At 44.7% G+C, this 16,959-nt stretch overlaps 1 protein-coding gene across 2 annotated transcripts in view; it reads right to left on the bottom strand.

Moving 5' to 3' along the window:
* The window catches only part of MARK1 (microtubule affinity regulating kinase 1), a 131,133-nt gene that overhangs the window by 54,835 nt on the left and 59,339 nt on the right, over positions 1 to 16,959 (bottom strand). The window contains exons 2-4 of one of the 2 annotated variants that reach the window (XM_075863360.1): positions 10,891 to 11,094; positions 7,040 to 7,093; positions 4,958 to 5,160 (exon numbers count right to left, since the gene is read on the bottom strand). In XM_075863360.1, coding sequence (XP_075719475.1) covers positions 5,125 to 5,160; positions 7,040 to 7,093; positions 10,891 to 11,094 — 294 coding nt within the window. In that variant the 3' untranslated portion in view covers positions 4,958 to 5,124. Of the gene's footprint in view, positions 1 to 4,957; positions 5,161 to 7,039; positions 7,094 to 10,890; positions 11,095 to 16,959 lie in introns of those variants that run through there. The other variant, XM_075863359.1, reaches the window with a different exon arrangement.

Genomic DNA, 16,959 nt, shown 5'->3' with positions numbered 1-16,959 from the left:
TTATAAAGTCCAGCAGCCCAAAGCCCCATGCACACGACCGTGTTCGGTCCGTGATATACGCTCCGCATGTCCCGGACCGAACACAGTGCAGGGAGCCGGGCTCCTAGCATCATAGTTATGTACGACGCCAGGAGTCCCTGCCTCTCTACAGGACAACTGTCCCGTACTGAAAACATGATTACAATATGGGACAGTTGCCCACAGCGAGGCAGGGACTCCTAGCGTAAAAGATAACTATGCACTGTGTTCGGTCCGGGACATGCGGAACGTATATCACGGACCGAACACAGTCGTGTGCATGGGGCCTTATAAAACGTATGGATGTAACGATGTTCTTGAGACCCTTTTCCACGGGCCAATTATCGGGCAAACGAGTGTTCACAGAATGCTCGTTCACGTTCATTGCTCTGTGTAAACAGGGTAACGATGAACGAGCAAATGTTCATCGACTGATCGTATCGTTTCTGCAGCCGAAATTATTATCGTTTTTGGCAGCACATCTTCCTGAGACGCGCTGCCGACATGATAGAAACGTATGGTGACGAGCAATCCGAGTAACGAACGCTCGTCCCCATACTAGCTCCTTGTGAAAGGAGCAAACGAGCGCCGATCAACGAGCTGTCTCGTTGATCGGCGCTCGTTTAAAAGACCCACGTCTGGTCATTTAAGAGGACCCTAAAGACCCTATTACACGGGCCAATAATCATGCAAACGAGCGTTCATATGAACAACAATGAGGCCTCATGCACACGACCGTAGCCATGTGCACGGCCGTGATTTTCGGGTCGGCCAGCAACGGAGTGTCACCCGCAAGCTGCCCGCAAATCGCCCGTGCACATGGCCGCGTCCATTATTTCCTATGAGCCTGGACCGCAGAACACGGCCGTAATAAGACATGCCCGTTCTTTCTGCGGTTCGGGCTCCTGGGCCATACACGGACAGTGGAAACCACGGTCGTGTGCATGGCCTCATAAGAATGAATGGGGCCGCAATTCTCCCGTGGATTTTCAGGGGAATTGCGGCCGCAAAAGCACTTTCGTGTGCATGGGGCCTTAGCCAATGAATGAGCAAATGCCGCTGACATGATGAAAGTGTATGGGGACGAGCGATTGGAGTAGCGATCGCTAGTCCATATACATAAGCAATCATTGCAATGTGTGAAAGGAGCAAATGAGTGCCGATCAACGATCACGTCGGGTTGTGTAAGAGGACCCTTAGAACCGAACATATGTGAGAAAAAAGTAATAAATATGGGAAGCAAGGAATTGTTTGGAACCTCTCAGTCATCCCATTTAAAAACACTCCAGACAGCCTCTTCTTAGCCCGATATGGCTGATAACAGAGAAAGACTGATTGCGTTCAAATGCACACAAATGTAGATAAGACAGGTTTTTAGTAGGTATTTCTCTATCCAGAGTCCTGTAGACACCTTAGTACTTTACCCCTAGATTATAGAAAAGGAGGAGAAACTCTAAATTAAGGCTCCTTCTGTTCTTCTTGGCCGGACAACCTTGGCTATCTGCAATGTCTTGACAATAGTTCCCCAGAGCACATTTAAAACCACTCCACACCGCTCAATATTGCTCCATCGCTAATGGAAGCAGAAGACGCCATGAATAATTTAGCAGCTTCCTTAATTTTATTAGCAATGCTCCTCTTATAGTCCAGTATATTCAGCGATTGTAGCGTGGGGCCATAAGTGCACGGCTAGAAGGCATCGTTGTGTTGTGTCGTCCTGTGCAGAAAGCTCTCCTCCGAAAGGAACTACACGGCATCTGAACCTGGCCCTAGATTGTAGAGAAGCAGGGGCCGAAATACTGGATTTTGACGTTTTCCCCCAATTATCGGCCGTTAATTGTCCACGTTCTTTTGTGCGAATGATCAATTTCCTAAAGACAACCTGTCAAAATTGGGAAATGCCTTGGTGGATACGTTTCATCTGTAGTCAGGCATAATCTATACATCAAACCATTGCACGGCCCATCAGACACTATATAAGGGTGAGGGTCTTTTTGTTCTACTCCATCTGTTGATATTTATGTACATATGGTTGTAAGGATTGTACATTGGTCAAACATCTGTCGACTGTAAAATACTCAGGGTCATCTTAAGGGGATTGTCCCAAGATTAAATGTTATCCACTAACCACATGATAGGTGATAACATGATGATCGGTGGGGGTCCAACTGCTGAGACCCCCACCGATCACGAAAGGCAGGTCCCGTTCCTCCGAATGAATGGAGCGGGTTGCGCATGCGCCCTGCTGTTCCATCCATTTTCTATGGCACTGCCGGAGATAGTCGAGCACTGTACTCGGCTATCTCCGGTAGTACCATAGACCGTAAATGGAGCGGCAGTGCGCATGCGCCACCTGCCGCTCCATTAATTCTGAGGAACGGGACCCTTCTTCTCATCCTTGTTCACCGATCAGTATGTTATCACCTTTCCTGATGCTTAGGGGGTAACATTTAACCTTGGAACAACCCTTTTAAAGGGGTTTTCCGATCCCTAACAATCAAGTGAAAGAAAATGTTTAAACACATTTCTAACATACTATTTAAATTCAGCATTATTCACGGATATGTGATTAGCGCTGAAAAATACTGCAAACAGGAAGCGGCGGGGGACCCTGAACTAAAGACGGGAATGTTGTACACAGGCAGTTGTTAGGGCCTACCTTAGTGTGATCTAACAGGGCTGCCTGTCTATACAAGGTATGGGTCCAGATCGCGTCACATACATTACCCCCTCAGTCCCTACCTTTGTATGCCTCCATGACCTCGGAGTACAAGGGGTTAAATGGCGGTTAAAGCGGGGCTCCAGCTGTGTATTACAGCCATTACCCCGTCGTTTTGACTGAATGAATAGCGCAGTCGACCACGGTATTGTTTCCGTCAAAACGACGGAAACCTTGCACAACGGTAACAAACGAAAACCATTTGCACTGGATCGGTCACCACTGAAATCAATGGTGATGCAAACGGAAACCTATCATTTCCGTTTGTTTCAGTCAGGGCTCCGTTCATTGGTTCCCCTGACGGAAAGCTCCGACGGAACCCATGGACGGAGCCCTGACGCAGATGTTCTCCTGTAAGGGATTCTCCATCTCCTTTAAACTTGCTGTATAGGAATCTCCCTCTCCATAGCCTCCGAAGCTTCCTACAGGTGCGTCAGGAATAGATACACTACTATAAAGATATAGCAAATGAGTTACAGACGTGATGGTGACTCAAATAGGTTTTCAATGAATGAGAGTCGACTTTGTTTCATTGAAATTTTCCTACGTTAGTTAATCCAGAAGGTTTTGTTGAACTAAGTGATCCTACAAGGACAAAAGTCATTCCAATTTATACTGCAACACCCTTCAAAAATGGCGGAGAGATTCGGATCATATTTTATATGACGAAGCAATATCAGAATTGTTCTCTTTCAGAGAGACGATAAATTACATTTTACCGAAATGCCAAACACCCCTCCCCCGGTGTCTGTAGAAATGTAAAAATATTCACACGACCATCTGAAAAATACAAATGACTACACGGCTAGCTGAATGTACAATAGTTCACAGATTAGCGTTTTACTGACCGCCATATATTTGACCTCCAGTTCCGGTGGTCAGACCAAGAGAAAAGGCCAATTTTTAATTTCTAATTTTTTTGGGTACTTTTGAAAAAATATAATAATTGTAATAATAATAACAATAATATATAATAATAACAATATATAATAATAATAAAAATGTTGAACATAACCAAGGGGATGGAACTCACACCCAAGAAATGGAGTATGTTTTGCATATTGAAGGTGAGATTGGATAGGTTTATATATGTATTAGGCCTTGTTCACACGGCGCTAAAAAAAACTAAGTGTAAACGTGTAAAAACACTAGCGATTTTGTAAAACGCTTTTTCAATCCAAGGAGTCTTTGACACGTTTGGCGTAATTTTTTAGTGTATTTTGGCGTGTTTTGTGCCCATTTTTTGGTGCATACGTTTTAAGCACCAAGAATTGACCTGATGCTTCTTTTTTTTTTTTTTTACACGAAGTGCTTTTTAAACAGGCGCGCATAAAAAAACAACGCATCATATGCACTACAATACGGTTTGCCATGTCAACGGGAAGCTTAAAGCATGCGTTTTTCAGCATAAAACGCGCCAAAAACGCATCGATTACACGCAGTGTGAACAAGGCCTTAGATTATAATCAAACATGAATGTGGTCAGTGGTTTTGTAAAGAATTGAGACATTGAATCTGTCCCGGGGGTCCAACTCAAAATTACATCTTGGTAGCAGGAAGATGGTGGCCATGGTTCAGTTGAGATGATTCCATCAAAGCAGATTCTGCCCAGATGCTTAGGATAAGGAGCTGGCAACGAGGATCTATAAATAGGGAAGAATGGCGGAAGAAAGTTGAGGAGGCCAATTTAGACTCTATCCAATGGGAAAGAGACAGACCTCTCTGATACCCTAGTGGTAGCACCTACCGATCGGCCCAAAAACACCTAATCAAGGGGCTGAATGTAAAAGAAAAAAACCCTCTCAGCTGAATTTTGTGAGGAATGACGTCATCAGTTTCATAGAACCGGTTTTCTAAAGAAGGTGGGAAAACAGTCAGGTGATCGTTCTCGGCCAATCAGACGAGAGGGATGTGGGTTTTAAATATAGTGAATGCTCTTCATGGGGCGGTTCACTGAATTCCCTTACTTTTAAGAGGTCGGTTCCATGACAGATTCTTCTTCAGCAAAACCCTCAAAAGGTTGCGATAATTGATGAATGGATGAGAAGTCTGAGATCTACAATCTGTTCTGCAAATGTTCCTAAACCCAAATGATGATAGCAAAAAAAATAAATATATAAAACGTTTCAGGCACAAAAAAACGGATCACTCTATAAATAAATTGATTAACATTACACTCCGCAAAGTGTTCAGCGAGTAGTCGAGAGTCCGTAAGGTTATTCATAGCCACGAAAAAATATCACTTCAAGCCAAGTTGTTAAACCGGGCTGATTCATTGAGCGGCGAATAAGATTAGATGGTTTGATGAATCAATCGCCCACGCTTTAATCCAGCTTCAAGTGCTGCTTCTCAGCAAGAGATGTAATACCACAGGGTCTAGTATAATTTCAAGGGGAAAGGTCAAAAATCCAAATGGATTGTTTCTGTAAGTAGAAGACGAGGTTGTAGGTCACGACTATGCCCTAATCCACATACTACAAATAATAAAGTAATTAAAAAGGAACAATGTTGCAATCACTATTTTCATCAGATAATCTATCTCAGGTTTTGGGTCCTTTCACACCGGCCAATATTGGCCATAACAACAAGCGGCGATCAAGGAGACAGCTCATTGATCGTCGCTCGTTTGCTCCTTTCACAAGGAGATATGTCTGGGGACTCCTGATAATTTTTACGATTGATCGTCCCCATGCATTACCATCATGTCGGCAACATATCCATCTGTTTACATTCATGCGCTGCTGACAATGATAATATTTTGTGCAGCATAAACTATACGATCAGTCGATGATCGAGCGCTTGCTCGATCATCGGTTGATCGTTGCTCTGTTTACACAGGACAATGATCGGGAACGACTCTTCATATGAACTCTCGTTTGCCCGATCGTTGGCCCATGTAGACGGGCCTTTACTCAAGGCAGAAATGGCACTAAACTCAGGACAGAGCCGGCTGCTTCCTCTAGAGATAATCGTTGATCATGGGATTGGCCTGCGGACTGACTGTTATATAAGCGTTCCCACTCATTCCAATAGTTCAACTAAAGCATGACACTGGATTAAACAAAAGATACCACCGCCTGCAGATTTTGGTACCACCTTGTCGTAGTCGTAGTCAGCGACACACATTAAAGGTATCAGTGCTAAACTGTGGGCTGTATTGCAGTACATTAGAAGACCTCTTCTAGCTCGTACTTCATGTGGACATACACATTGGCCAAACTTCCATGTCACAGTACAGCAGGGAAAGATAAGCGTCTCCAAGACACCCGAGCCGCTTATCTCCAGTGGAAACAAAAGGTTTAGACAAAAGAAGGCCATCCAGTTGGATCCTTATTTCCAGCATAATATTTTTTTTTTACTATTATGTGCAGCAGTTTTTATACGTACGTTGCATCGCCGCTCACAAAAACAGACCAGACGTCCTTCGCAAGGCAGACACAGTTCGATTATATTGTCATTTGGGGAGTCAGAGGAGAGACGTCTAAATATAGAACATTTAGGGGGTGGATGTCAACTAGGCTCTACAGTAATGATGACCCCCCCCCAGCCCCCCGTTTGTGAGTTATAAAATGCTCTATTGAGTGCCAGTCATGAAATACATGCAGCGATTCCCCTGATGAGGAGGTTTGTTGATAACAATATACAGCACGGTGCATTACTATAGGATGACAGGTGCTGGCACTGTATGCCCAAAAAAACTTTCTATAGAATGCAGTGCATATAAGGAAGGGGAAGCCCTAATATAGATCCCATGAACCTATATGGAGATGCGGTTACTGCTGTAATATAAACCTCACAGGTTGTGTCAGCCAAATCTTCTACAATAAAAACTATAATACAGAATACAGCAGGAATCTCAGCAGAGTCTGGAGTACCGGGACTTCCTAAGAAATTCAATTCGACGATCAATGTATATACTTTGCCACACTGGCCTTCTGTTTCCACTAAACAAGCAGGAAAAACAGGCAGTCTTTTGCTCTGAAATTAGCAGAATTGTGAATACAGCTCTGGAGCATAATACAGGCTGTATATAATTCAGCATCACTACAAGATTACTGGTGCAATTTATATTTTTATGTACATCTATATGTAAACTGTAAAAAAAAATGTAAACAAGAATATACAATTTGAAACAAAAGAAATGCACAGACACTCTACCATGGTCGGAGAGATACTTTCCAATGAAAGTCAAAACATCGGCATTGTCGCACATGGGAACTTTGTAGTTGACACTAATGAAGTTATCGGTACCTTAAAATAGGAAAAGTGGCAAAAGCACGGAGTAGATTGTTAGTATTTTACCTTTTGTAGACTCGTAGGATTTAGCTGAGTCTTGTCAATTATTTTCACTGCCACCTGCATATTAAAGAAGGAAATAATATTTAAGAAATGTTTATGAAGGAAAAATGTTTTGTTCTTTTACAGTAGTGTTGAATATGAAAGGAAACTCAGCGCTGCGGACACGAAGTGCTCCGTTACTTAAAAAGTATCTGTCAGATCTCCTGTGTGGAGTAGTATAGAGGATCTGTCATCTCTCCTGTGTGGTGTAGTATAGAGGAGCTGTCAGCTCTCCTGTGTGGTGTAGTATAGAGGAGTTGTAAGCTCTCCTGTGTGGTGTAGTATAGAGGATCTGTCAGTTCTCCTGTGTGGTGTAGTATAGAGGAGCTGTCAGCTCTCCTGTGTGGTGTAGTATAGAGGATCTGTCCGTTCTCCTGGGTGGTGTAGTATAGAGGAGCTGTCAGCTCTACTGTGTGGTGTAGTATAGAGGAGCTGTCAGCTCTCCTGTGTGGTGTAGTATAGAGGATCTGTCAGTTCTCCTGTGTGGTGTAGTATAGAGGAGCTGTCAGCTCTCCTGTGTGGTGTAGTATAGAGGAGCTGTCAGCTCTCCTGTGTGGTGTAGTATAGAGGAGCTGTCAGTTCTCCTGTGTGGTGTAGTATAGAGGATCTGTCAGTTCTCCTGTGTGGTGTAGTATAGAGGAGCTGTCAGCTCTCCTGTGTGGTGTAGTATAGAGGAGCTGTCAGCTCTCCTGTGTGGTGTAGTATAGTGGAGCTGTCAGTTCTCCTGTGTGGTGTAGTATAGAGGATCTGTCAGTTCTCGTGTGTGTGTGTAGTATAGAGGAGCTGTCAGCTCTCCTGTGTGGTGTAGTATAGAGGATCTGTCAGTTCTCCTGTGTGGTGTAGTATAGAGGATCTGTCAGTTCTCGTGTGTGTGTGTAGTATAGAGGAGCTGTCAGCTCTCCTATGTGGTGTAGTATAGAGGATCTGTCAGTTCTCCTGTGTGGTGTAGTAAAGAGGATCTGTCAGTTCTCCTGTGTGGTGTAGTATAGAGGAGCTGTCAGCTCTCCTGTGTGGAGTAGTATAGAGGATCTGTCAGCTCTCCTATGTGGTGTAGTATAGAGGATCTGTCAGTTCTCCTGTGTGGTGTAGTATAGAGGAGCTGTCAGTTCTCCTGTGTGGTGTAGTATAGAGGAGCTGTCAGTTCTTCTGTGTGGTGTAGTATAAAGGAGCTGTCAGTTCTCCTGTGTGGTGTAGTGTAGAGGATCTGTCAGCTCTCCTGTGTGGTGTAGTATAGAGGAGCTGTCAGTTCTCCTGTGTGGTGTAGTATAGAGGAGCTGTCAGCTCTCCTGTGTGGTGTAGTATAGAGGAGCTGTCAGCTCTCCTGTGTGGTGTGGTGTAGTGTAGAGGATCTGTCAGCTCTCCTGTGTGGTGTAGTATAGAGGACCGGTCAGCTCCCCTGTGTGGTGTAGTATAGAGGATCTGTCAGCTCTCCTGTGTGGTGTAGTATAGGGGATTTATCAGCCCTCCTGTGTGGTGCAGTATAGAGGATCTGTCAGCTCCCCTGTGTGGTGTAGTATAGAGGAGCTGCCAGTTCTCCTGTGTGGTGTAGTATAGAGGATCTGTCAGCTGTCCTGTGTGGTGTAGTATAGAGGATCTGTTAGCTCTCCTGTGTGGTGTAGTATATAGGAGCTGTCAGTTCTCCTGTGTGGTGTAGTATAGAGGATCTGTCAGCTCTCCTGTGTGCTGTAGTATAGAGGGTCTGTCTGTTCTCCTGTGTGATGTAGTATAGAGGATCTGTCAGCTCTCCTGTGTGGTGTAGTATAGAGGAGCTGTCAGCTCTCCTGTGTGGTGTATTATAGGGGATTTATCAGCCCTCCTGTGTGGTGTAGTATAGAGGATCTGTCAGTTCTCCTGTGTGGTGTAGTAAAGAGGATCTGTCAGCTGTCCTGTGTGGTGTAGTATAGAGGAGCTGTCAGTTCTCCTGTGTGGTGTAGTGTAGAGGAGCTGTCAGCTCTCCTGTGTGGTGTAGTATAGAGGAGCTGTCAGTTCTCCTGTGTGGTGTAGTATAGAGGAGCTGTCAGCTCTCCTGTGTGGTGTGGTGTAGTGTAGAGGATCTGTCAGCTCTCCTGTGTGGTGTAGTATAGAGGATTTGTGAGCTCTCCTGTGTGGTGTAGTATAGAGGAGCTGCCAGTTCTCCTGTGTGGTGTAGTATAGAGGAGCTGCCAGTTCTCCTGTGTGGTGTAGTATAGATGATCTGTCAGTTCTCCTGTGTGGTGTAGTATAGTGGATCTGTCCGCTCTCCTGTGTGGTGTAGTATAGAGGAGCTGCCAGTTCTCCTGTGTGGTGTAGTATAGAGGAGCTGCCAGCTCTCCTGTGTGGTGTAGTATAGTGGAGCTGTCAGTTCTCCTGTGTGGTGTAGTATAGTGGATCTGTCCGCTCTCCTGTGTGGTGTAGTATAGTGGATCTGTCCGCTCTCCTGTGTGGTGTAGTATAGAGGAGCTGTCAGTTCTCCTGTGTGGTGTAGTATAGAGGATCTGTCAGTTCTCCTGTGTGGTGTAGTATAGAGGATCTGTCGGCTCTCCTGTGTGGTGTAGAATAGAGGATCTGTCAGCTCTCCTGTGTGGTGTTGTATAGAGGAGCTGTCAGTTCTCCTGTGTGGTGTAGTATATCTGTCAGCTCTCTTAACATGCCTATTTTAGTAAATACCTTTATTCCCTATAAAATAATAATTCTGGAGTATCTGGTCTTAGAACTCTGCATAGTGCCGTTCCTCTGTTAGGCTATGTTCACACGGGGTATTTTGCCGAGTTTTTTGACGCGGAAACCGCGTCGCAAAACTCGGCAGAAACGGCCCGAGAACGCCTCCCATTGATTTCAATGGGAGGCGTCGGCGTCTTTTTCCCGCGAGCAGTAAAACTGCCTCGCGGGAAAAAGAAGCGACATGCCCTATCTTCGGGCGCTTCCGCCTCCGACCTTCCATTGACTTCAATGGGAGGCAGGAGAAAGCGTATTTCTCGCTGTTTTATGCCCGCGGCGTTCAATGGCCGCGGGCGAAAAACGGCGCGATAATTGCCGCGAAAATCGGCGTGCAGGGAGAGGAATATCTGCCTCAAAGTTCCAAACGGAATTTTGAGGCAGATATTCCTCCCCCAAAATACTCCGTGTGAACATAGCCTTATACATGCATTGACAACTGAGTATTACAGTTCCCCGTGTAAATAGGATGTGACTCTACACAGTCTTTCCCACCAGTCCTGACCATGTTAGAATGGTTGAACCCAATTGTCAACTTATTCATAAACTTCCAGGAGGAATAACAGAGGAACAGCCCAATGCAACGTTCTAAGAACCGATACTCCAGTATTATTTTATGTTGAATATATGTATTTATTAAAACAGACATGCCATGGGATCGGACAGGTCCTCATTAAATGTGCAATTTGACAAATTTCCCCCTGAAGCCTTCTTACAATGTGACTTGCGTGGGCCGAAAAAAAAAGTCAACGCAAAGTAATGAATTGAAGTTAAGAACAGCTGTTTGGTCCATTAGCTTCATCTGTTGCGGAGCGGACTTGGCTACGCACAGGGAAATTGCTAATCGGCCATAACTCAGATAACACAATGCAGTTATACAGCAGAATAACCCCCCTCCTATATACAGCAGTGCGCAGACAACAATAGGCCGTGAATGGGGCATTGGCACGGTGCCCGGTTCTATCTCATTCACAGCCGGCAAATTTTGCTAGATTTCTCTCTGCCATCCGAGGTAAAAGTAGCCGACCGAACAATCAAGGGAAACTTATTTGAGGTCTGAATTCTGTCCCGCTATAATAAATGTTTATAATGTCCTCGAATCACACATTATTGTCACTCACCTCTCTCCCGGTGAGGACGTGTCTGGCCAGTTTCACCTTGGCAAAATTTCCTTTGCCGATGGTCTTTAGCAAGCGGTAGTTTCCGACATGCGGTTGCTCGTCGGTTGTGGAAGCGATAGAGTTGCGACATCGAGGGAGGCTTTGTCTACTGCTCGATTTCGTGGGTGCGACGGGCGGATCTGTGTACCCGTCCAGTGATGTATGCTGCAAGGGAAGGAAAATAATTGTCAATATAATTACTACGTATGAATAAGCTGAAAATATTACCCACAATAAAATCGGTCAGAAAAAACCTCTATTATAAACGCTTTATTTTTTATTTTACTTTTCGGGGTGATAACCACTCACCCACTACCCAATCATCCTGAACAGTGACAGCCACAATGAGCCCCTAACAGTGACAGCCACCAAGAATAATGACAGCTACATGGCCATCCCAAAGTATTACTACAGTGCCCCAGAACAGAAATAGCCACGGTGACCCCATAACATTAACATGATCAGTGCCCACATAACAGAGGCAGCCAGTGCCCCATAGTAGAGACAGCCACAGTACTCCCACACTGCCCCCATAGTAGAGAAAACCACAGTGTCCCATAATAGTGACAGCCATTGTGCCTGCATAACAGACAGCCACAGCGCTCCATAACAGAGACAGCCACAGTACTCCCACAGTGCCCCCATAACAGACAGCCACAATGTCCCAATTATGTCAACCATCATGCCTCCAAAACAGAGATGCCATTAAGACCCCATAACATTATCATCTACTGTGCCTCGAAAAGAGACAGCCACAGTGTCCCCATAACAGTGAGTCACTGTAGCATCTTAACAGAGACAGCCACAACATCTACGTAACTGACCTACAAGGTGCACCCGTAATATAAACAGCCACCACACTCTGATATCATTGCCCCCATTACAAAGACAACCACCAGGCCCCCATTACGGTCACAGTGCCCCCATAACAGAGACTACAACAGTACTCCAATAACAGTGCCAGCTAGTACCCCAATAATAGTGACACATGATAGAAGTGCCCTGATTGGCTGTTAGGGGCGATCGCTCCACTTTTTGTCTGCCTTAGATCTCATACACGAGGCTCAGTGCCTCTTTCACGATGGTTAGGCGCGTGCGGAGAAAACTCTGTGATCATCCGTCTCTCAATTCCCTTTGTTATAATGAGCCAAGTGACATTGAAAATGAGCGGACGCCACCTCATCGGCATCCGAGCCGCCATAATGATATCTCAGATACAAATGATATCCAGAGCGCTACACTGCGGCTGTAACACAATCCCCTCCATAGATACGAATATCATATGAGCTTGCAAGCAATGTGATAGACAAGCACACTGCGGAAAAAACGACACAAAGCTAAACAAAACCGTGTTACCAGCAAAAGTAACAAAGAAGGACATGTCCACCGAAAATGAGAGAAAAATCAATCAAGTTCTAGTCCTGAGAAAACTGGATGACAACCAATACAGCCGCCATTAACGGTCAGTTCACACGTAGCATAAATACTGCGGAGTTTCCGCAACGGATTTCGTTGCGGAAAATCCGCAGCTTAATACAGAAGCAGCAGAGTGGATGAGATTTGAACAAACCTCATCCACACGCTGCGTAAATGCCGAGTGGAAATAACGCTGCGGTGCGTATTTTTTAATCTGCCGCATGTCAATTGTATTTGTGTAATCGCGGGTCTTCTGTTGTGGGTTTTCCCCATTGAATTCAATGCGAGGTAAAACCCGCAACGATGCAGATGATACATTTTTTAAGGCGGAAAAGCAGCAATTCTGCCGCAAAAAAACGTAACATAAAAAATGTTTTATACTTTCCCAGAATTCTATGTTTCTTCGTCCAGGCCGGCCTCCTGGGATGACGCTTCCTCCTATGTGACAGCTGCAGCCAATCACTGGCTGCTAAGGTCGCATGGGATGAAACGTCATAGGAGGAGGCCGGACTGCAGGATGGAGGGACGCATCGCCACGGATATCTAAGTAGCAATATTTTATTTTTTTCTATGTGCAGATTTCCCCAGCGGACATTCCGGCCGAAAAATTGCACCACAATTTGGTGCGGTTTTTTCGTCCGGAGTTCCCTGCGGCCGCCAGGGCGGATCCGCCATGTACTTTTATGCGGCGTATCTGCCCCGTGTGAACATAGCCTAAGGGTAGTTGTCACGCAGCATTCTAAGGTTCTCAGTGGTATATATACCTAGTCTTGGTTATAGGCTGTATCACTAGATAAATAAGCAGATTTGCCATCCAGGGTTCTGTGAAAGATGGAACGTTAGCCAAATAGTAAAACGAAAGGGTCATGTGCACAAAAACAATAGCTTTCCTAGAATCCTGAATGTCAAATCTGCAAAGAGTGGAACCAATGTATCACCTAATAGCTGGGTGACAACATGGTATACCGGTGGTCACCCAGCTTTCACAGAAACAGATTTAATTAGAGGGGTCGTCTCGGTTAGAAAACCCATTTTCAAATAACCTATAAGGGAATTCTGAGTGAATAGCGGGGGGGGGGGGTTTTGATATTCAGGACCCTCATTCGAAAACCAAAATATAGAGAGCATCAAAAAAGAAGGTGTCTTGCTCTGGAAGACACAACACATCTATGCATTACCCAGAAAGCCCATTCATTTTAAGGGAAAATGTGTAATGCTTCATTTTCCCTGTGGTGGTGCTATAGGGAAATGGAGTTGCCCCACAGAATACGGCTGATCACTGGGGGACACTCTGTGATCAGCTTAGAGTCAGGAAATCCTTCTCATTAAAAAGGATTGTCCGAAGTGGACAAACCCTTTAAGAAATAAACATAATTTGAGGACAACCCTTCAGAAATAACAATGGTTGTTTATTATAGTGGTTGTGCAGCGAGATGTAATATCTCTACGCTATGACTAATAGACGGATGCCGGAAATAGGGGTGGGACACCCCAGATTATATCCATATGCCTCAAAGTATCTCAAAAGGCTTTCTATAGCAGACTACCCCTTACATGCCACAACAGCTTCCGGACATTGGAGTAGTAGTTGCGTTCTAGAATTTCGCAGTGACAAAATAAAAACAGGAAGACACCGAGCTACGCATGTAATTTTAGAAACATTTTAAACATGAAAAATATTTCCAGAACAACATAATAGTCCGGGACCAACTGCACTGTGTTTTTGCAATTTTATTGCTGAGCCAATGATGGCGGAGGAGAACATATGGAGACATTCCCAACTGTGCTGTGAGATCCGGCACCTGTCGCAGAACGCTGCCGCCACCTCCGCCAAACATGATACCCCCACGTCTGGTGACAGACTGCTTTCACAGTGATCGGCCTATTACAGACTAAAAGCAATTTTTTTTATTTAGTTTTTTTAATAGATATTTTAGTGTTGTTATCCATTTCTCGGAAAGTTGGGTGACAACCACCTGGTGATTCAATGATACATCGCTGTTTAACATACTGTTGTCTAACTAGACAGAATCGCCATCCAGGATGCTAAGGGTAAGTTCACATCTTGCGTAAATACTGCGGATTTTCCGCAACGGATTTCGTTGTGTAAGATCCGCAGCATAATACAGCAGCAGCAAAGTGGATGAGACTTGAACAAATCTCATCCACACGCTGCGTAATACGATTAGCGGAAAAGACGTTTAGAAATTGACCTGCGGTGCGTTTTTTTAAATCCGCAACATGTCAATTGTATTGGCGTAATCGCTCATTTTTGTTGCGTGCTTTCCCCATTTAATTCAATGGGAGGTAAAACCTGCAACAAATAGCAGATGTTGCGATTTTTGCAGCAGAAAAGCTGCGATTCCGCCGCAAACATCGCAGCTCAAAAAAAAAAAAAAAAGAATCTTATACTTCCATGTGCTCCTTCATGGCGACACGTCCCTCTGCCGTCCTGCAGGCCGGCCTCCAGTGATGACATTTCATTCCATGTGACCGCTGAAGATTTCCACAGTGAACACACCGGCCGAAAAACTGCACCACAATTTGGTGCGTTTTTTCGGCCAAAATTCCCTGCGACGCCCAGGGCGGATACGCTGTGCTTTTATGCAGCGTATCCGGCCTATGTGAACATAGCCAAAAAGAGCTGAGCAACAACCCCTGCAAGACATGTAATTGCATCAACATTGTTTTTCCCCGTTTTCTCATAAATTAATAAAACAATTGCGGTTCAATTGCTCAAATTTTTAAAAATCTCTGCTTGCGTTAATGAGAAAATCTTCCCTACATTTAGCACCTGAAATCCTATCCTGACATAGTCCTGCTTACACAGCTGGGTGTTTGGAGTCCAAGGAAGGAGAGACTATAGTGCCATTGCACGGTTTAGCTCAAAGAGGATTGCCTAGACTGAAACATTGTAACAAATCATCAGCTAAGTAAGCAGTAATAAATAAGTATAAGTCTTCAGTAAATGTTTCTATTCACTGACAACAAGCAGAAGTTATGGAAATGGTAAGGAATTTAAACACAAAAGGAGGGAATTTCACCAAATATTCTATGCCAGTTTTCTGGTGTAGAAAAGAGGCAAACGGATGCAAAAGTTTTACAAAATTACGACTTATAAGCAATTTCCGCTGCTCACGCAAACTTTTCTTAAAAAAGCAGGCAGCGCTCAGCGGAAGGGGATGGGGCCACTCGCGGCCCAACTCATTTACTATTATTTATGCCAGGATATTCTGGCTGCTGTAGATTACACTCCATGGTGCACGAGCAGCTGAAGATGCAACATTTTTTAAGAGGTGAACGCTTAAAGCTGATCGGTCAGATATTTATGCTGCCCTGACTTCAGCCTGCTGTCACTTATTAGTTAATGTGCTATCGTTTTTGAGTATTTAGTAGTTATATTTGCGGAGCGCGGCAACCTTCAGTCCAAGTAGATTAAAACATTCATGCTGCCCTCACCCTCCAGCCGCTGATTGACACTTATCTCCCTATTACTTAGCATAAAAGAAAAGTGTCAATCAGCGGCTAGAGGGCGGAGGAGGGGGCGAGGGTAGCATGAATATATGAATATACTTGGACTCAAGCGTCCAGTGCTGGACGCGCACCACAACTACTAAATACTCAAACTACAGCACAATAACTAATAAGGGACAGCAAGCAGAAGTCATCGTCTGTGGCACTGCTTTATGCCGCCATCAGAGCAGCATAAATATCTGACAGGTTCAATTCAATAAACAATAAATTTGTCGCTTCTTACTACAGGTTGTTTCCTATTATAAGTCTGACGTATGAAACACCAGTCAGAATAAAATTGCCCCCATTCTATATTAAAAAAGTTGAAGAGTAGAAAAAAGACCTATCAGCTCTCCTGTGTGGTGCAGTAAAGAGAAACTGACAGATCCTCTTTACTACACCACACAGGAGAGCTGACAGATCTTCTATACTACACCACACAGGAGAGCTGACAGATTATCTATACTACACCACACAAGAGAGCTGACAGCTCCTCTATACTACACCACACAGGAGAGCTGACAGATTATCTATACTACACCACACAGGAGAGCTGGCAGATCCTCTATACTACACCACACAAGAGAGCTGACAGCTCCTCTATACTACACCACACAGGAGAGCTGACAGATTATCTATACTACACCACACAAGAGAGCTGACAGCTCCTCTATACTACACCACACAGGAGAGCTGACAGATCCTCTATACTACACCGCACAGGAGAGTTGACAGCTCCTCTATACTACACCACACAGGAGACCTGACAGCTCCTCTATACTACACCACACAGGAGAGCTGACAGATCCTCTATACTACATCACACAGGGGAGCTGACAACTCCTCTATACTACACCACACAGGAGAGCTGACAGATCCGCTATACTACACCACACAGGAGAGCTGACAGATCTTCTATACTACACCACACAGGGGACCTGACAGCTCCTCTATACTACACCACACAGGAGAGCTGACAGCTCCTCTATACTACACCACACAGGAGAGCTAACAGATCTTGTATACTACACCACACAGGAGAGCTGACAGCTCCTCTACTACACCACACAGGAGAGCTGACAGATCCTCTATACTACACCA

Source organism: Rhinoderma darwinii, chromosome 4, assembly GCF_050947455.1.
Source record: "Rhinoderma darwinii isolate aRhiDar2 chromosome 4, aRhiDar2.hap1, whole genome shotgun sequence".
NCBI classification, from domain to species: Eukaryota; Metazoa; Chordata; class Amphibia; order Anura; family Rhinodermatidae; genus Rhinoderma; species Rhinoderma darwinii.
The sequence above is the reverse complement of the archived record's forward strand: the minus strand, read 5'-3'. Positions and strand labels throughout refer to the sequence as shown.